The 20577-nt window shown below is 36.0% G+C and overlaps 2 protein-coding genes and 1 pseudogene across 2 annotated transcripts; 1 reads left to right on the forward strand and 2 right to left on the reverse strand.

The window, feature by feature from the left end:
- The first annotated feature begins 6636 nt into the window (after window positions 1-6636).
- On the forward strand, window positions 6637-12740 carry LOC125194108 (E3 ubiquitin-protein ligase COP1-like). The gene is made up of 13 exons (XM_048092150.2): window positions 6637-6999; window positions 7996-8073; window positions 8658-8813; window positions 9003-9368; window positions 9834-9991; window positions 10090-10155; window positions 10684-10762; window positions 10858-11013; window positions 11101-11199; window positions 11374-11478; window positions 11766-11945; window positions 12017-12127; window positions 12244-12740. Exons 1-13 carry the CDS (start codon window positions 6760-6762, stop codon window positions 12412-12414), a joined length of 1965 nt encoding a protein of 654 aa, XP_047948107.1. The 5' UTR covers window positions 6637-6759; the 3' UTR covers window positions 12415-12740.
- Window positions 12741-12796: 56 nt separating this feature from the next.
- Window positions 12797-17226, reverse strand: LOC125194107 (uncharacterized). The gene is made up of 10 exons (XM_048092148.2): window positions 16913-17226; window positions 16717-16802; window positions 16271-16412; window positions 15887-16183; window positions 15649-15796; window positions 14154-15107; window positions 13822-14060; window positions 13665-13738; window positions 13261-13369; window positions 12797-13051 (listed from the first exon to the last, which is right to left on the reverse strand). The coding sequence occupies exons 2-10, from the start codon at window positions 16770-16772 to the stop codon at window positions 12998-13000; spliced, it is 2073 nt and encodes a 690-aa protein (XP_047948105.1). The 5' UTR covers window positions 16773-16802; window positions 16913-17226; the 3' UTR covers window positions 12797-12997.
- An 816-nt stretch (window positions 17227-18042) lies between these two features.
- LOC125191937 (clathrin coat assembly protein AP180 pseudogene) lies at window positions 18043-19943 on the reverse strand (annotated as a pseudogene).
- Window positions 19944-20577: the final 634 nt, after the last annotated feature.

The raw sequence follows: 20577 nt of genomic DNA on the forward strand, positions 1-20577 counted from the left end.
TGCACAAAGCACACTTCAAGTTTGATATACAAGATATGAAATAATATCATATCAAGCATATTAATCGTGCATTTGTTATACGCATGGTACAAACTTATAGCATTAAAATTTATAATCATGATATAAATTCAGTCAATTCATATCAAACTTGTAGACCATTGGGTGCCCATCATATGATCGATCTGCACGTGCATATTTGGTAAATCTCGATACGAATTTGTCGAATCCGAACTATGATTACAAAACAAAAGCTACAGAAGGATCAATGTACTAAAAGTCAAATCTATACTAAGAGAGTTAGATGGAAAGTCAATATTGCCCTTTTTGGAGGGAAAATATAAAGCTATTTTGTTTATCATTTTGGTAATTTTGAGAAATGACAACCATTGGATAGAAAATTGATCCAATTAAATGATAGCTTCCCAATCAAGATTTGGAACAATAATAATAGTATGTATTTTTAAAATTAAATTTATTTTAATTCAATAACTAATTTATTAAATATTTTTTATAATCCTTTAGATATTAAAATTATCGTATGCAATATTAAAACTAAATTTATTATTTATATTTAATATTAAAGCTAATATAAATATATTTACATTTAAATTTAGTTTACATAATTACGGAATAAGATGAAATTATATAATATAAAATTAAATTTGGCTTACTATAAAGTTTGTATTGCTTCTTAATATAAATAGTAGTGTAAATTGTCACATTATTCAAAACAACCAAGATGCATAAAATATTATCGTTATTTTAAGTGACAATTTACTTTTTGTATGTATATGTGGCGGGAAGTAAGAAATTTATTCTTTCTAATATTAAAAATTCATTTAGTCTTTGGCCATGTATATCAAGTTATGCCATGGTCTGAAGTTAAACGGAAAAAATAATAATCAACTAAAGTGTGATTATTGGATAATACAAATTTTTTAACTTGACTTCTCTAAGAAGTTTTAAATTTTTATGATTTAAATTATTCATATTTTAATGTGGATATGTTTAATATTCCTGAAAATTTTCAATTGATTTTTTTTAATTAAGCTATTAAATTTGAATTTACCTTTTATTTCGATTAATGACTACCATAGCACTATCAATAAATATTTTTACTCACGCATATTTTCTTATTCTAATTAAGTCATATTCTTTGAACATAGTTACACATCTTCTTTTTGTCATTAATTTTTATTGTTTTTACTCCATTTAAATTATAAATTAAAATTGTATTGTATAGATATTTCATTCATTAGGGAGTAGTAAATTCGTCATTTAGAGTTAGACAAGATAAATACATTTCTATTTTTTTAAATCTTCACACTAATTAGAATTTATATTTTCTATATATTTATTATATTGTGTATTCATTATTTGAAACTATTATGTCCTGCATAGCACAGATGTCAATACTAGTACAACAAATCTACTTAAAATATGTATGGAGATAGAGCCCTCTTTCAATCATTGACTTGGTAATAAAGAGATTTTCCGTTTAAGCAATGAAAAGTATATTCCTTTAGTCATGTGTTTATACTCATTTTGCACGGTTAGGACATAAAATCATAAAATTGTACAGACATTTTTTTATACTCCCTGGTTTTTATTCCAGGAGTAATTAACATATTTATGGTGTTTCCAGGCGTGCTTGTAATATTTTTTCTTAAGAAATGCATTAGCTCATGAAAATATTTGTCTTTTTATATTTTCAGATACTAGTAGACAAAGAAATTAGCATGCTATGTGGGGGAGTTTTCTGTCATTTCGAACATCATAGTTTATACTAGTATTACAAGAGGCATGGTTCTAGGAAATAGGAATTGGGCGAAATATACATAGAATTTACTAAATTTGTATTTTATCTAACTGTGAAAAATCGTCGCCGTTGAACGGGGAAAAAGTAGTAGCGTGGGCTAGAAGCAGGAAGCTGTCAGCCGTTGATCAAATCGGTTCCTTGGATCTTCTCTGATGGGCCCACATATTGGAATTTGTTCTGCTTTTTGAATAAAGGATTCCGACCGCGGTGCATGTAATAAGGAAATAGGCGTGGGAATGAAAAAAAGATACACATATTCTCACATACTAATGTAATGTACTGTAATGTAGTGGAGCATATGAATTTTTATTCTTAATAATTTTGGTATGGTGAACCATTTTAGGATAACCAATTACCTATGATGCTAAAAATATGTTACAATTGCTTTACTAGATAATGGAAATTAAGTGGTACTGGTATTGATAACGTATATTCGTAAAGAGACTCGAATTTTGTCATATTACCTAATGTTATTAGTATAAATATTATTTTCATCCTTTCAAAATAGATAATAATTATATTTTGATCCATTAAAATACAATTTTTTTAAAATTTTTTCTTTAATGAAATGAGTCACATTCTCAATTAATAATTTTTTAATTATTTTTGCTCGATGGAAAACTGTCAACGGCACCTCCAATTGTGTGGAGTACAAATATGTAAATTTTGACAGAAGTAAAAGAAAGAATACAATGTAGTATTAGGAGAATTAGCAAATTCGAGGTCATTTTACTGAAACTTTCAAAAACCAAAACAAGACAATAGTACTATATGGCGTGAACAAAATAAGACAATTTAGGGGCCGTTTGATAGCTATATTTCGCCTAGATAAGAGATTAATCTGAGTTTATTTGTGTGTTTGGTAGTTATGTTACCAAACATAGTAGCCCGTGTTTTATTTCCGGCCCGCACAAAGCCCACTGAAAATCTTATGTTTTAGTCATATTTGTAACTACCCAAAATCCTATGTTATTTATCATGGAAGCCTAGTTAAGTTAGCAAAATACAATTTTACCCATCAAAATTTCTAACCCATCAATTTTACTTAGTTGTTGTATTGAAGGACGTCATTTTCCTATTAAATCATATTAAGAATTTTGTTGATGTCAATTTGTTGTTCTAATTATATTACTTTGTTATTTTATTTACATTATATTATATTATAATATTCTCATTATATTACTTTATGTTCTCGTTATATTACTTTACATTAAATCATATTATATTCTCATTATATTACTTTATTTACATTATATTATATTATACTTATAATTACGTAATACTTGAAGGCAATTACTTTTGTTTTAAACATAACGCTTTAAACTTAAAAAAATTGAACATATAAAATTTGATACTTAATAAAATATTTTCATATAGAATTTGTCCAAAATAATAATTGATTATTCATAAAATTTGTCCAAAATTATTAATGCTCACAAAAATAGAATACCAAAATAAATATAAGTTTTTTGATATAAAGATGCTAATTTTTGTAAAGAGTTTAGCTTGAAAAGATGTTAATTTTAAACAAAACGATTTTATAGGAATTATTAGGGCAAAATGATGATAGTTTAGTAATTAACTTAAACTAATGAGGATAATTTTGACAATCATAATTTTAATCCTTACTTGTGACTTATTGTACCAAACACTACAATAAGATAACTCACAATTATCTTAATCTACCAAACACCCAATATATGTAAATTAACTAATCGAAACTATGATTACTATCATAATGGTATCATGTCTAGTCTAAACATGACATAGCTACCAAACAAGCCCTTAGAGTACTAGTTTGTTCACTGGTGATGAAAAAAAATAGTACGGAGTACTACTCTAGGAGTCCACAATATTCACTATCGTAATTTTACCATCACATATATTTTTACATCATCACTAAGAGTCCACTCACAAAACCTTACATAAACATTCCTTGCTTTGCAGTATACATGGGTCTTATATATTTATATCTGAATAAATTAAATATTAATAAAATAACAAATTTGCTTTAAAAATCACATGCAAACTAACCATAATAATTTGAAACTGAATATTTTATCTTATACATTAACTGCTCTATCAATAGACAGATTCACACGCACATCAATACACCAACTTATACTCCCCTCGTCCCAATAAATATGAAACGTTTATTTTTCGGCACAAGATTTTATGTAGTGTTGTTTTGTGAGTTAAAGAAGAGAGTTAAGTAAGAGAGAAAGAAAAGTGGAGATAAAGTTATTTCTATTTTAAGAAACGTTTCATTTTTAATGGGACAACCTAAAAAGGAAAACGTTTCATTTCTAGTGGGACAGAGGGAGTATTACTTTAGTGACTAAATATTTTATTTGGGGTTGGCACAAGTTTAACGCATAATCGATAAAATAAGAAAGAAAGAAAAAAGTGAAATAACTAATATTATTGGATGATGAAACCCATAATAATAAAGTGTAAGAGGATGAGCAAATATTTGTACAAATAGATATTGACTATTTCTAAGGTTGAATGAAAAACGAATTACTAAGACTTTCTATGGGATAGAGAAAATATAAATCAATACAATTAGAGGGATACGATCAATTGATAACTATCTTTAAAATTGATAACCGACAACTATGTCAACAACCTACATTACAGATGTCAACAGAAGACATACATATGTCAACTGACAGCAATGAGCTTAGACATCTTTGACAGAGATCTCGAGTTCGACCCCTCTTAGCAACAAAAATATAGTGGAAATTTATTTCCACTAGGTTTAGAAGAGGGGAGTCTTGACCCACTCAGTCAATTCACAATTTTTGCGTGTGTGAATTAGTCAAGCGGTAGAGGTAGAAAGGTTAATGTCTGAGATCAGTGGTGGACCTACAATGGGGCATGGGGGTCCCATAGAGACCCCAACTTTCATAACTATTACTATACATACACTATTAGTTACGGCGTGTGTGAGCTGGTCAAGCGGTAGAGAAGTTAATGTCTGAGACCAATGGCGGACCTACAATGGGGCATGGGGGTCTCCATGGAACCCCCAACTTTCGTAACTATTACTATACATATATATACTATTAGTTTTATGAATATAATTTTCCATCAGCGCAAGTGGCTGACTCCATGGACTTCGTTCGGAGAGGTCCAAGTTTGAAACCTCCTCAGACGTACTTATGCTTAGTTTGTCCTTTCGTTTTCACATGCCCAAAGTGGTGTTTTAGTGATCTTTACCAATACACAAGCTTCTTGCAATAAAAATCTCCTTATTTATCATTCCATTAAAATGAAAACAACATCATCTCTATTTTATTCTCTCTTACTTTATCATTTTTTTTATTTAACTTAAAAAATGTCACTTATATAAAAATTTTGGAGAATACTTCTCATTTTAGCAAACATACACAAGCTTTTAGTATTAACTTACACTCACTTTACTTTTTTGTTTCGCACATAATTTGCACAAACAAAAAATCTCCTTATTTAGTACTCTCCATTAAAATGGAAGTATAATCATCTCTATATTTTTTCCTCTCTTTATCATTTTTTACTTAACTAAAAAAATATAACACTATACAAAATCTCGTGCAAAAAAACAAGTGTTTCACATTTAGTGGGACAGAGAGAGTTATTGTCACCAACCTTTTATTATTCGTACTCATTATTCATCTATCTCGTAACCTCCTGCTACCCGTATACAACTACTTACGGTGAGGATAAATATCGAAAAAATTCTATTACTGTTAATAGTAAATTGTACCCTCCAGAGTTGAAATCTTGCGTCCGCCACTATCTGAGACTGAGACCAGAGTTTTTGCGTGTGTGAGTTGGTCAAGCGGCAAGTGGTTAATGTTTGAGACCAAAGGCTTCAGGTTCGAGTCCACCGTTGCGCGACCTTTCAAATTTTAAAATTTATAAACCCATAAAAAAACAAATGTCTTCATAATACTCACTTCGTCTCACTTTAGGAGTCTCATTTGAGTTCGGCACGAGTTTATTTATCCATAAAAAAAACTAATGTCTTCGTAATACTCCCTTCGTCCCACTTTGAGAGTCTCATTTGAGTTCGGCACTAGTTTATTTACCCCTAAAATAAACACATGTCTTCATAATACTCCCTTCGTCCCACTTTAGGAGTGTCATTTGAGTTGGACACGAGTTTTAGGAAATGTAAAGGAAAGTTGTTGAAAAAAGATAGTGGAATGCGAGTCATACTTTTATATAGTACTCCCTCCGTCCCATAAAAGTTGAGACAAAACTTTTGGGCACGGAGATTAAGAATTTATATTAAATAAATAGGAGAGATGAAAAAAGCAGGAAAAATAAGAGAGAGTAAAGTAAATGATGGAATAAAATAAGAGCGATTAGATGTTTTGTCTTTAATTAAAAAAGGAAATGACTCAACTTTGTTGGGACGGACTAAAATGGAATACGACTCAACTTTTATGGGACGGAGGAGTACAAAATGTGAATGGGAAAAAGTTAATGGAATATGAGACTACTTTTATATATTACTCTGTTTTATAATAAAATGAGAGTGACCTTATTGAAATGCATGTTCTATTATAATTTGATATAAAATATTTAAACCAAGACTCTTAAATTGAAATATCCATAAATAGCAAACTGATCCTAGCAGTAAATTCAAAAAAGAAAAGTAATTATCCTAGCAATAAATTCGAAAGAGAAAAATAGTACTCCGTAACTAGATCTGTCACATAGGTCGCAATAATTCAGAAAAGAAATTAACCTTCTTTTGTGTGTATTATATGAGTACTGTCTCTGCATTGAATTGAATTATCCAATTATCCATCTCCACGGCGGATATGCTTATAAAATTGAAATATCTTCGTCCCCACCACCACTCCCACTCAAAATCCACGCGATTCACACTTCCTATCTCCTAATCCCCTCTCTCTTCACAATTTATTCGATCTAGGATCACCCGAGGAATGGAGGATTGCTCGACGACTTTCACAGTGCCAGCGGCGGATCCAGCTCCGGAGGCGGAGGACAAGGAGTTGTCGTGCCCAATTTGTATGCAGATTATGCAGGACGTCTTCCTAACCTCGTGCGGCCATAGCTTCTGCTACATGTGCATCGTCACTCATCTCCACAACAAGAGCGATTGCCCCTGCTGCGCTCACTTTCTCACTCCCTCTCAGCTCTTCCCCAATTTTCTCCTCAACAAGGTTTCCTCGCTGCCTCTGCTGTGCGTGTGTGTGTGATTTCTTATCTTACATTTTCCTCATGTGGATTTTATTTCGTAATGTGTTATACATCCCTCAGTTTCATCCTCGACAAGGTTTCCTCGCTGCCTGTGTGTGTGATTTTTTTTATGTCTCATTTACCGATGTGTAGATTTTATTTCGTAATGTATTATAGATTTCCATTGTATGTGGTTTTTGATCTTCTGTTGGATTCTTTTTTCCTTCTCTTTTTTTGAAAAAGTTTGCTGGCGTGTGGTTTGTTTAGTGTGAAACTGAAGTTGCTAGTGTTTAGTGATTAGCACGGAAGAAGATAATATTAGGAGAAGACATAAATAGGAGAGGAATTGGCTTTTTTATAAATTCGCATCCCTCTTTAATAATTACAACTAGATTTACTTTTAAGATAAAGGAGACTCACAATGTTGAACATCTAAATAGCCAACAAAAAAGGAAATAACAAACATATCGTGCACAGTTTCATGCACCATTTGGCAAGCTGTTCAACTCGATTTAATTGTTTTGTTGTTGGGATGCTGAAGATGAAGCGATTGATACTACCATTGCACACTAACAAGTGCCTTTGATCCACTAGATTTGCTATAATATTGTGGAGTGTATATATCTAATGTAGCGGAGATGTGTGGCTTTGGGAGGGACAAAGAGGAGGTGGTGGTTGTTATTGGAGATGACATGAGATAGTCACAGGAGTGACAGGAGAGGCTGGATATGTCAATTTGGAAAAAGAATAAAAACTGATTGTGTTCATACTTGGTTAATGTGGGTGCTGTAAATGGTCATAGCTCTTATGCAACAGCTTAAAGGAGCAGTCGTATGTGTTGCCTTTTCTCCTTGATTTTACAGCTTTTCTGGTTACTTTACTGTATTTTTATGATTCGTTCCTACCTAGTTTGCATCTTGAAATAGTTCAATTGACAATGCAGCTTATTGTGATAAGGTTTCTATGTACCACATTTGTAGCTATTGAAGAAGACATCTACCCATCAACTATCAAAATTAGCATCTCCAGTAGAACAATTTCGTCATTCACTGGAACAGGTAATTATGATTTAGGTATTGCTTACATGGTTTGATGTTACGAGACAATAGGTTTTTAGTAAATCTTTATCAATGTGTTTTTTTTTCTTTGACATATCTGGATGTTATTAATCCCTCTTTAGCCTTTTTGACTCAGTCATTTTTTGCAGGTAGATTCTATGCACCTATATTAGATCCTGCACTGATTCATAATCAATTGGTTGAACCTATCCTGTAATGTTGCAAACCTTAATAATATAAGGATTTCAATATGTAAATTGGTGTGACCCTTAATTACTAATTTACTAACCACATATCGTGGTGAAGAACTTTTCATGTAAATGTTCTCCTGATATTAGGTTTGGACTTTTCTTTTCTTGCTGAGACTGCTTTAATGTTAAAACCATACATGGTGATATTGGCTGTGTTACCACTTGCCTCACTATAATTAGTATAATATCTCATCATTAATCTGATTCCCATGTATTCTACTTTAGTAATTTTACTCCGCTCATGCACCAGAGTCTAGCCGTCAATGCCAATTGCCAAGCATATTCTCTATCTGCTTTTCTTACAGAGGATTGATATGTTCTATTCGTAGACAGGGCTGTCAAGTTTCAGTGAAGGAGTTAGACTCTCTAGTGTCTCTGGTTACAGAGAAAAAGAGAAAATTGGAACAAGAAGAAGCAGAGAGAAACATGCAGATTCTGCTGGACTTCTTACACTGCTTAAGGAAGCAAAAAGTTAATGAACTCAACGAGGTTTGTCTAATATAGCATTAAATGAGAGAGAAACGGATTTACATCATTTATGTCAGAATGTTTGATTATAAAATAGTTATTTGTCATTTATACTTGACCATTCATTATGGGATACTCTGCTATTAACTTACTTTACCATAGAAGGACATATTACCTATGATGTTTCTTCTTATTCTTCATATTTGTAAGGTGCAAAGTGATCTGCAATACATCAAGGAAGACTTAAATTCTGTGGAAAGACATAGGATAGAGCTGTACCAAGCAAGAGAAAGGTGTTCAGTTAAACTGAAGATTCTCTCTAGTGATCCTCTTGGAATTAGATCCCGCACTTCCTCTAGGCCAATGGATAGAAACATGTCAGGCCCTGTGTCCAACTCTTACAACTTAAGAGGAATTACTTCTATGAACTTCCAGTTCACTAAAGACGAAGCGAAGGCTCAAGTTAATAATATCCCTCGAACCCAGAGCAAGGAAGCTGCTCCGAGCGAACCAACTTCACAACATATGAGCCAATCTGGTTTGGCAGTTATGCGGAAAAAGCGAGTCCATGCACAGGTTAGTCATCAGGCATGCTTGACTAGCTTTTATCTCGGCAAAATCTTCACGTAATTGCAGCGCCTGGATTAGCAAAAGTTTTAGCCTCTCCTTATTTTTAAATAGTCCTCCTTGTTTGATGATTTGATTACATCTGACCATGAAATCCTAGTAACTGGAATGCAGTTCTTTTTTTTTTTTTTCTTTTTTGTGAAATCAGTTTTGGAAATTTTCACATATTTTAGAAGTAATTAAGAACAAATAAGGTTTACTTTTAGTACTTGATTTTGAGATTCAATGGTTTTTGGAGTAATACCAAATATGAAATGACATACCTGTTACATCTAAGCTATATAGTACTCTCACTGAAATTTATGTCATCATTTAAAAGATAAAAAAAGTTCATAAAAACTTTGATTGAGTTTCAAAAAAGATTAACAAATCCATTTCTTAAATACTCTCACTGAAATTTATGTCATCCTGCAGTTTAACGAACTTCAGGAATTTTACTTACAAAAGAGACGTCAATTGGTCAACCAAATAGAGAAGCAAGGACATAAAGATAACACCATCATTAGAAGAGAAGGTTATAGTTCTGGTTTAGCAGATTTCCAGTCAGTTCTAAGTACGTTTACTCGGTTCAGGTAGGTTCATATGCATCAGTAACACTGTGGTTTACTCCCATTTACACATTGTCTAATCACATATTCTCATGAGCATTTGCAACCTTGTTTTGGAACAGTCGATTACGAGTAATTGCTGAACTTAGACACGGTGACCTATTCCACTCACCCAATATCGTTTCAAGGTAAGTGGAAGTCCGGAGGATAAGTTGCAATTTCATTTAGTAATCTCACAATGTCAAAATTGAAAATGGGAACTATCACAACCTACATTGCGAGAAGTCTGAATTGGAAAATGAGAACATAGGAAGGAAGGCCTGAAGTTCTTACAATTCATCCACTTGAATTAAAATCCGTTCAAAAAGAGAGATTGATGAGGGAGAAAACAGGGTATGGGTGCTTACTCATTGTGAGAGTAATACTTTGGAAACATATATCCAGATGACTATCACATATAAAGTGAAGAGTGATAATGAGGATAGATGATCGACAATAAGATTATGTTCTATTAATTATATACTTGGATAAGTAACTAGCTTTCCTCTCATGTCCCCACAAAATATTTAGCAACAGGATTCTTCTGAAATTATTTTGTTTGATGCAATCATGATACTACGTGGAAGCATTTTATAATGTTATATATGTCCCCCACAGTTATATTTTGTTAGTATTTTGATGTTAAGCATATAAATTTTTTATTTTTTCCTGTGCAGTATAGAGTTTGATCGGGACGATGAGCTGTTTGCTACTGCTGGAGTTTCACGGCGGATAAAAGTTTTTGATTTCTCATCAGTAGGCTTCTTTTCCCTCAGCTACTTCCTTTCCTAACTTTTGTAAAGCCACACTCTTTTTTTTGCGCCTTGCATCTGACAACATTATGTTTACAGGTTGTGAACGAACCTACAGATGTGCATTGCCCTGTTGTTGAGATGACTACTAGATCTAAGCTTAGCTGCTTGAGCTGGAACAAGTTCACGAAAAATCACATAGCTAGTAGTGATTATGAAGGCATAGTAACTGTCTGGGATGCTGGTACTCAACAAGTAGGATCTAGACTGCATCAAATGTCTCCTTATTTCTTTTAGTGTGCACACACTGAAATGGTTGCTTCTATTTTTGGACTCGTGCAGAGTATCATGGAATATGAGGAGCACGAGAAACGGGCATGGAGTGTTGACTTCTCCCCAACAGAGCCTTCAATGCTTGTTTCTGGTAGTGATGACTGCAAGGTGAACCTTTTAGTCCATCCCAAGTCCTTCAAGCCCGATATATTAAACTCGGCCTGCAGTATATGTTCGGTTCTTAGCTACAGGCGCTTATTGATAGTTTGTCTTCCATCAATGAAATTGCCTTTGTTCGACTAAATGTCTAAGCTCCATAATGACGACCCATCCAACTTTCAGGTCAAAATTTGGTGCACAAAGCAAGAAGGTAGCGTTCTCAACATCGATATGAAGACTAATATATGCTGTGTGAAGTACAATCCCGAGTCCAGCAAACATGTTGCGGTACATAATCTCTGCTATCCCTATTTCACGTATTCTTTTGAACTTGTTGCATTCGGTATGAAATACTGGAAGAATCACATTACTTCTTATAGATGAAGTATATCCTAGTCTACTACTGATTTGTGGATATAATAACGACTTTCTCAAAATACCTTTCAATAACAAAAAACAGTACATATAGCAGACTCAAGGAGAGTGCATTATCGACTTAACATTCAGCATGATATTTCGTTGATATTTACAGTTCTTCACCTTTTTGTATTTCTGAATTGCAACGTATTCTACAGGTTGGCTCTGCTGATCACCATATTCACTACTACGACTTGAGAAACCCCTGCCATCCAGTCTCTGTGTTCAGTGGTCATAATAAGGCGGTTTCATATGTGAAATTCCTCTCCAGCAACGAGCTTGCTTCTGCTTCAACAGATAGCACTCTCCGGCTATGGGACGTGAAGGACAATCTGCTCGTAAGTGACACAAATGCTTGTTAACATTCGCCTACATGTGACATGTTACATATATGTAGTTGTATTTTTAGGTCCGTACATTTAGAGGGCACACCAACGAGAAGAATTTCGTAGGCCTAACAGTCAACAATGATTTCCTAGCTTGTGGCAGTGAAACAAATGAAGTCTCTGTCTATCACAAGGTCAGTAGATATACAGTAGGCCTTACTGCTTTAGAATTTAAGGCTATTTCTTTTTCATCTGGTTTATCTTTTTAAGCCCGCCTCTTTCATCTCACCACGAGACGAATGAAACTCAGGCTATCACGAAACCCGTGACATGGCATAAATTTGGATCCCCGGATGTCGAGGACGTCGAGGAAGATGCGGGATCATACTTCATAAGCGCAGTATGCTGGAAAGTTGGAAGTCCCACCATATTAGCTGCCAACAGTAGAGGAACAATCAAGGTGTTGGCCCTCACTGCTTGAGATAAGGAAGCAAACAGTAACTCCGGAGTTTGGACTACGATTGTTCAAGTCGGATTCTCTATTGCAACATTGTGCAACGTCGAAATTCTTAATTATTTCACCATATCTCCGCCGATTTCCACAAGAATTTTTAAAATTGAAATCCATCAATCGTAAGAGATGTTGCACAATAATGTAATGGACGATTCGGCTTCTGATTATTTCACAGTGGGTTGTGTTACTGCATATTCATCGTGTATCCATAAAATCGCAACAGAGACAGTTTGATTTTGTTTGAATTTGTTCGTTGCAGATTACTATAATAAAAACAAAACCAATTCTTGCCATTGTGATTTTGTTTAGATACAGCCATGCAGCCTTTCATTAAATTAAAGCATGTAAATTACCATCACAATTAAGCTGCATTACATTCATCCAAAATTTCTTCAGACAGCCCACCGACAAATAGGAGAATACTTACAACGTTAGCATAGATTATAAAAATACAGTAGATACATAGATCACTCGGGACAAGCTCTCACATGTACACGATGATATTAGTATATTACACATTGAATGTTGTTGTATATGGTACGTGTCAACATCATCTAACCATTCCTGGGCTTGAACTGCTGATGGGACTCTTCCCAACTCTTGGCTGCAACAAGTTAAAAAAGAATTACTGAGTGAATCCATACTGTGGCAAACTTGCATCCAAGCTACTATGTGAATGAAACTGATAAACAAACTCGAATCTCAATAGTGAATTCAAGTAAGAAATGAGAATTTCACGACCACCATATTTTGTGTAGGTAGATGTTCCGAATATGGACCTGATCAGCTACAAAATGCTGGAGATATACTTACAGATAAACGTGTTGCAGAAGTATGTGTATCTTGATCGACTTTTTGAGCACTCGCTCTCCTGGGTCTACGAGACAATCTGTGGTATAACTCCTTCATATGATTATACGTGCTGCAGTAAAAACACGTGTGATTATCAATCTGAATATGAGAACAGTGCTTTCATGTGTTTTTTTATTAACTTAAAATGTTTAAAGAAATTGTAAAATTACCAACTAATACAAGCTCATTAGAATAAACCCTTTTTCCTTTTTGGAGGAGTGTATGTAATGAAAGAATTTATAGAACATGTGATTCTCATTACAGAGTATGTCATAACATTTTCCCCATTGAAACTAAGTTTCCCATTAAATATGCGTAATGTATCATATTGAGATGACAACATGGCCAAAATGTACGAAAAATACCTCAGCCGGTGTCTATTGCATGCCATGAAGAAAGCCACAAAACCGTTCAGGATACTTCGGAGAGCACGGAAAATCTGAAATAAAGGACGGAGATGAGTGAAGAAAATGTAAACATGTACACTCTAGCAACAAGGGTAGAATGATATAACCAAAGTACCTGAGAGAAAAGGTCGTTCCACAGAGAGCGCCAGATTGAAACCTCATACGAGCTCACTGTTGATTCGACATCCCTGGTAAAACTAACTAGGCTGCCAGCGAACAGCAATAAATCTCCAACCATTTCATAAACAAGTGTGCATAAGTATGCCACGAGGCTACAGAATCCTAGGACGAGTCGAATTGGAGCATAAAGGAACTCAAACAGTATCCAGAATATGGGACATATAACCGATATTGCTGCAATCAAACACAACATACATACAAAATTATTTAAGTCAAAACAGCTTAGAAATCCAAAGAAAAAAAAAAGAGAGAAATATGTAAGCTCACCAATATTCCATCCAAGAGACAAGATAAACCACAATGGCAGCACTAAAATCTCTATTAGGTCTCCTACCATTGCGAAACAAGACTCAGTCACCATCCACATGACTGAAAACAGATTCTCAGCAACTTCTCCGAACACACTCCAAAGAGGAAGTAAGAATTCCAGAAACTCAGCAAATGGTCCAGCCATTGGCTCTATAACTAATGTAAAAAATGAACGAATGGTTCTCGTTGCAGAAAGAAACCACTTAATCGCCTTTTGAAAATTATGAAGGAATAACATGGTCCCTAAATACTTGATTCTTGAAATCATTTCCAACGATTCTATCCAGTCGAACAGGGGCCCGAACAACCTAGATGCTGTGGCCTTAAGGAGTGGTACATTTTTATACAAGTCATAAAACCCAATGAGGACAGTGATGATCGATATAAGCACATAGCAAGCCCTGGCCAACGGACACATCCAGGGACGATAGAGATGGCAGAATACTGGATAGGATTGAAGGAAAATAACCCATGATGGAAGCCCAGCTTCAAGTAGAGTGAGTAACCGCAGATCAGACATAACTATGTACATTAATTTGTAAGGAAGGTCGCGATCATCAAACCGAAACAAAATCAGAACATCACGGTACATGGAACACTGGAGTGTGTCTTCACATTCGCTTGTATCTGGCGTGTGAGACAATATATCAACATTTTCCACGTCAGCTTCTTCAGAAGGTGAACCAAGATCGAAGTGTATAGGACTCGTAAGTTTCCGCCTTTTGTAAGGAAACCCATCAGGAGGAGGTGTGTGGAGTCTCTGAGTCAAGTTTTGCCCCATTACAGTATACATGCTGAAACTACTACTTGAAGAGCATGGGGATTCAGTTTTAACATTGGTGCAATCACCTGCAATATCTGCCTTCCTGTCACTCCTTGGGAAACTTTCTTGTGCGTCATGGAACACCTCCCCTGTGACAAGGTCAAATTCAGGAATAATCTGGAAATTATATTGGGCGACGGCACCAACATAAAGGCGGTACACTGTCGATAACAGAAAAATCACATGGACAGCAATCTAACTGAGGCTTTGCTTGCACAGGACATCTTAAACGGGGAAAAGTGATTGCTGGATTCTAACAACTGAGCTTCTATAATTGCTCAAAGTACATCCTATCAAACGCCACTCCTTCGACACAGTCCATTTTCAAGATTAATGAATAATTGATTTGAAGTATGAAAGGAGTAGTTCACATATGAAATTAATTACAAGGAGAATTAACTCCTACCCCCCAACCAACCAAAAGAAAAATGCACACACAAGTCACTGAAAATTGTCTTTGTTTAGGTTCTTGATCTTTGAGCAGTGATGATGTACATGTATCTCAGTGATGTTTCCTTTTACATGCTTATTGAAGAGCTTATATAGCGATGACAGGCATGAGGCAAAGAGATGACGAGTAAAATCAAGAATTTAGAGCAAATCTCTGGAAGGAGGTAAATCTATGACTACCTATTGTAGCATCCAAATGCTCTTCCAAAAGGATCCGTTCATCGAGGGTACCAGGGAACCATGAAGAAATCGAGTTAGCGGCTTGGGCTACGCTATCGAATTCCCACCTTCTCATGACTTTAGCCTCCATTGCAAGCGAGGTATCAGTCTTTCATGAAACACAAAGAAATGTATACTCAGAGTTACTGAATACATTTAAAAGTGCATCACTTGAAACCAAATTATTGAGATTGGCTACCTGAAGCTCATTCAAATAGTTAATACCACGTACATCCCTCCATGCAACTTCAAAGACAATGAAGCCATACAAGGTTCTATGCAACTTGCTGTTTGCAATCAAAGAATTCCTAAGCTTCTTGACAGGTAACAAAGCCCTCTTCCGGGACAAGGTCACTGCATCAATCAACGAGATCCACTGCTTGAAGTTCCTCAACTTACTTGTGTTTAGTGAGGGAGAAGTCTCTAATTCCGAAAGTTGTCTCAACAACTTCCTATCCTTCCCCCTCTTCGTGTTTGCAAAGGGAGACAACCTGGACTGCAACACAATGTCAAGAATGACTCAAGCAAATGGCTAAAATTGAAGTTACAAGAGATTGTGATTAATCAGAGAGGTTTCAGAAACCTTAGTGACCATCAACTGCCACAAATGTGTGGGTCGTGACACAAGATCCTTCAACCATGGCCGGTTATCCACCAAGATGTAGAACTTCCCACTGTCAGAGGCCATAAATAGGCTCAGATGTGAAAGATAGGACTGCAAATCCCTGCTCAAAATTACCAGAATAGATCAATTTCTGCAACTTGTAGAAATTTGATAAACTATTTTCACCCCCATCATCAAATCCCCATTCCCACCACTACTTACACTGATTGAACTAGTTTGAGAGAGATAATTTCAGTTCAATAAAAAAATCAGCAAACATAAAACCAGCTAAACAACTCTTAGAGAGAGAATTCAATTCAATAAAAAACTCAGCAAAAAGAGTTGGGTTGAACTTCTAAAACTGAGCACAACTTCTACAAACATGTACACTCATCTGATCCCGACACTTGAAAACAAAAAAGTACCCAATTTGTAAGCCTGTTAACGGGAACACGCAACGGCCATTGTCTCCATTCGCCATCTAAATCTTCCTTCTCTCTCAAAGACACAACTGTTCGGTGAAAATGACAACGCACTTGATCTCAATTCCAACACAGTAACAAAAATAAAATTCAAGCAAGAAAAGAGTAGCTCATGACAACAAATGTAAGGAATCAAAACCTGAGGAAGACAATGCAATTGGGAGCTGATCAAGCGAATTCCATAACAATTGCTGTCTAGAACAATCAAAACGGCAGGCGGCACTACAGAACTTCATTAAACAGAAAAAAAAAAGGCAAAAAAAGAAAGAAAATATAAAGCGCGGGAGGCAGTGGAACGGGGCTCTGATGTCGCAATCAATGGTTAGAGACAAGCGCATCGATAAATGAATCAGAAAATGCAGAGAATTAGTGACGCTAAGAAAGAGAGATTGCTAGTTGATAGGGAATTATTGCTATCGAATTTGGGATTTTTGGGAATTAAGGTTTTTGGTTTTTGGTCAGGGTTTGGCCATGTTGTTGTGTACTGTGCAAAGGGTATCTTCGGTATTTCATATCCTGTAGCTTCCCGCCAGCAAGGAATTTGGGATATTCTCTCTTCGGATACCAATCCTGCTATTATCTCTTTCATGTGATTTTACCGAGTTAGTACTAAAACTACTTTTATACTTTTGGTTAGTTAAGTAATAAAAATTAGAGAAACAATAAAATATGATAGATAATTAGAGCATGCAGAAACGAGAGAGAATCAAATTTTTTGCAAAAGAATAAATGAGTCAAATGCCTTGTTGGTAGCAACAAAATATAGCAGTAGTTGTATAAATTAATTTACAAAAATATTCAAAAGCGAATAGTTACATGGTTATGTCAATATGTGTTCTACATAATTTATGAATTCGCGCACAATTATCTGAAATTCAAATATAAAATCTCGATTGCATATGTGACTACCACTTCATTAATTTAAGAATCCCCTAACATTTTAGGATGGAGCATACATAAAAACACCCTTAATGCACGTTTGAAAGAAAAATTTCCTTCACGTTAGAAATCATTGTAAATCCTTAGATTATGAACATCTACATGGGAGTGGTCTTTTTTTCTATTTCATCATCTCTTACATAAATTGATCCTACTTCATATACTTCAATTTCATGGGAGTTTTTTTTTTTTTTTTCTTTTCTAATTCATCATCTTTTACCATAAATTGATCATGTTTGATACACTACGATTTAATAGGAGTGAGTTTTTTTTTTTATATATTAAATTCATCATCTTTTACGTAAAATTGATCATAATTGATACTACACGTTATCATCGTACATGGGTTATTTTATTCCACATAAATATATACAAATTCAACACACAATTTACACCCAACCCTATTTGAATACCAAGCCTAAACAATGTCAATTGAAACAAAACCAAGATACAAATAATTTCCTCAAAAATGCTTTCTTTAGTAAAATTGTAAGTAGTGATGAATTAGGCATTGGTCAGATTCGAGGTTGTAATTTTGCCTCATCTTCTTCAACTCCACCGACTATACTTAAGCTAAGTTAGATACTTGGCTATGACATTGTTTTGGTTCATCCACCACTTTTGCTGCTCACACACCAAAAATTGCTCCATCGCATCATGACCTAAACATGGTGTTTGATCTTCAAATTGAATTGGAATTGTAGGCAATGTAACCGCACGTTGAAGGCTTTGTGCTTCCATTGGATCATCCACTAGGAATGGATTGTAGTAGTTGTTTGGTGGCATTGTGTAGCTTTGTAGTAGGCACGGTTGAGCTGCCGGTTCCCGTTCCAGTTCCAGTTCCGGTTCTGGTTCGAATAAAATAAGCTCCCAATTGTCCGAAAAGTTGCCTGTCTTGTCGGACATTGGTAGTAATGACGGCGATGATGCTAATGTCTTTGCCATCACGACTTCCCAATTGTTGGATAAATCGTGATGCAATTGTTGTTGATCGCCAAGGTCTGAGTCATCCCACAACGAGATGAGGTCGACCATGGAGTAGGAGACGGGGAGGGACCTGACCGAGCCCGTCTCACTCAGCATGAATGCCTCGTCTCGTTGTGGCGTGGCATTTATTAGCTCTTGTAGAGAGGCGCACGATGCTCCCATCTCGGATAACGATCTCTCCCCCTCTCTTGCTTTCTCACAAATAGATTGTTCATTCAAGAATTCTTGCAAAGCCTTAATTTGATCTTCCGAGATTGATTGAACGCTTGGGTACTCGAAATCGCGCCCAATTCCTATGCTTTTGCACAAATTGTAGAAGTTGTTTAGCTCTTTGAATTGCTTTGCAGCTTTGGCGCAAGCGTGGTATGCATTCACACAGTTATGGATTTGTAAGTGGAAGAAGCCTTCTAGAATGAGTGAGAGCCCCTCAGAGATGTCTTTGTAGAGATCGAAGCTCTCTAAAACGACGTCGTATAAGCACATTTGGACCAACCGGTTGACCCGGGCCTCGCCCGTCGGGCGGGTGGCGATGGCCCGGTCGAGCAACCGCTGCCAGTACGCGATCCGGTCGAGTATCATAGCCGGTTTCATAGCTAAAACCGGCTCGCTAGGCCGCCTACCGTTGTGGGCGTGGAGTTTGGCCGTGAGGAAGCAGTCGAGGCGCTCGTCTAGGTAGAGGGCGAAGGTCCGGACGAAGGACGTGAAGTCCCAGCGGCTGGTGTAGCTCGACTCGTCTCGGAAGGAGGCGAGGTTGAGGATCTTGGCGTGGAAGACCTCGTGGGGGAAGTAGGGGTCGCCGTCCTGGAAGATGCGGAGGACGAGCATCAACGACTTGAGGGCCACCATCCAGTTCCGCGTGCGGCCTATGCGCTTGGCGATGGCACGGACACAGGCCGCGGTGTGGAACTTGTTGGAGGAGAGGAGGAGGAGGACCTCGTGGACGACCCTGTTGTCCACGGGGTCGTCATCGTGGGTGGTGGCCTTGAGCACAGCAACTTCAAGGGAGGGGGAGGTAGTGTTTGAGACCAAAGCAAGGCTAATGCTGGTTTGGTCCTTCACTGCTCCAATTGCTCTTTGAAGCGTGCTTGGCATTGTTGATGATGAGAATTTCAATATCTCATCCTCAGCAATCACCACTCTCTGATTTTCTTCAATATTCACAACAATATTGAAGCGTGACTATTTTTGGTGTTCTTGAAGTTTTTTTCCCCATTTTGGGGATGTGGTGGGATGGATGGTAATGCAGAAAGAGAGAGAACTATGTGATCAAGATTTTGTCATAGTTGAGGTCTTGAGAAATGATGATATTTTTCCTAAAAGGTCTCTCCATCAAATATTTTTCTTAGCATAAAAATTTGACTACCTATATTATCTTTACCAAAATGCTGCTAGTATTAGACTTTGGATTTTACTACTGTTGCGATTTCATAGGCAGCTACTGACCTGGTCCATTGCTTGGGGTATTGAACATTTTGTGCAATCGGATATGATATAAAGTAAAGGGAATCCGAATTTTATGTTTTTCAAAAGTCAAACCATTTATATTGCAATTAATTTCTGTAAATTAGCCCAATCAGAAGGCCCAGCCATATAGCCTGACTAGGCCCGTTGATAGGTTATGCTATAAGCTTAATTATTTCAAGTTTACTATTTTTAATTAGGGTAAACTGCCTCTAAAATCGTCAACTTTCACAAAAGGCTGGTATTTCCCGTGAACTTTAAAAGTTGCACGAAAAATCGCAAACTTTGCCGGGTTGTGCAAATTTCCCGAGTGACCCGACCCTGAAATTTTCCGGTATTAACTTATCTTATGTGGCAGCCGGAAGCATGACTACGCAGCTGGAACACAAAACGACGTCGTTTTGTGTTATTCTAAAA

The sequence above is a fragment of the Salvia hispanica genome, chromosome 4 (assembly GCF_029641045.1).
Source record: "Salvia hispanica isolate PSC_SH4W2 chromosome 4, Shi_PSC_v1, whole genome shotgun sequence".
NCBI classification, from domain to species: domain Eukaryota; kingdom Viridiplantae; phylum Streptophyta; class Magnoliopsida; order Lamiales; family Lamiaceae; genus Salvia; species Salvia hispanica.

Bases quoted from the DNA above. Each gene is read 5' to 3' on its own strand.
- LOC125194108 (XM_048092150.2), top strand. From the start codon at position 6,760: ATGGAGGATTGCTCGACGACTTTCACAGTGCCAGCGGCGGATCCAGCT. The intron at 9,369-9,833 runs GTTAGTCATCAG...GTCATCCTGCAG, and splicing joins AAAAGCGAGTCCATGCACAG to TTTAACGAACTTCAGGAATT. The intron at 11,014-11,100 runs GTAGGATCTAGA...GGACTCGTGCAG, and splicing joins GGGATGCTGGTACTCAACAA to AGTATCATGGAATATGAGGA.
- LOC125194107 (XM_048092148.2), bottom strand. From the start codon at position 16,772: ATGGCGAATGGAGACAATGGCCGTTGCGTGTTCCCGTTAACAGGCTTA. The intron at 14,061-14,153 runs GTGAGCTTACAT...GTTTGATTGCAG, and splicing joins GTCTCTTGGATGGAATATTG to CAATATCGGTTATATGTCCC. The intron at 13,052-13,260 runs GTAAGTATATCT...AACTTGTTGCAG, and splicing joins CTTCTGCAACACGTTTATCT to CCAAGAGTTGGGAAGAGTCC.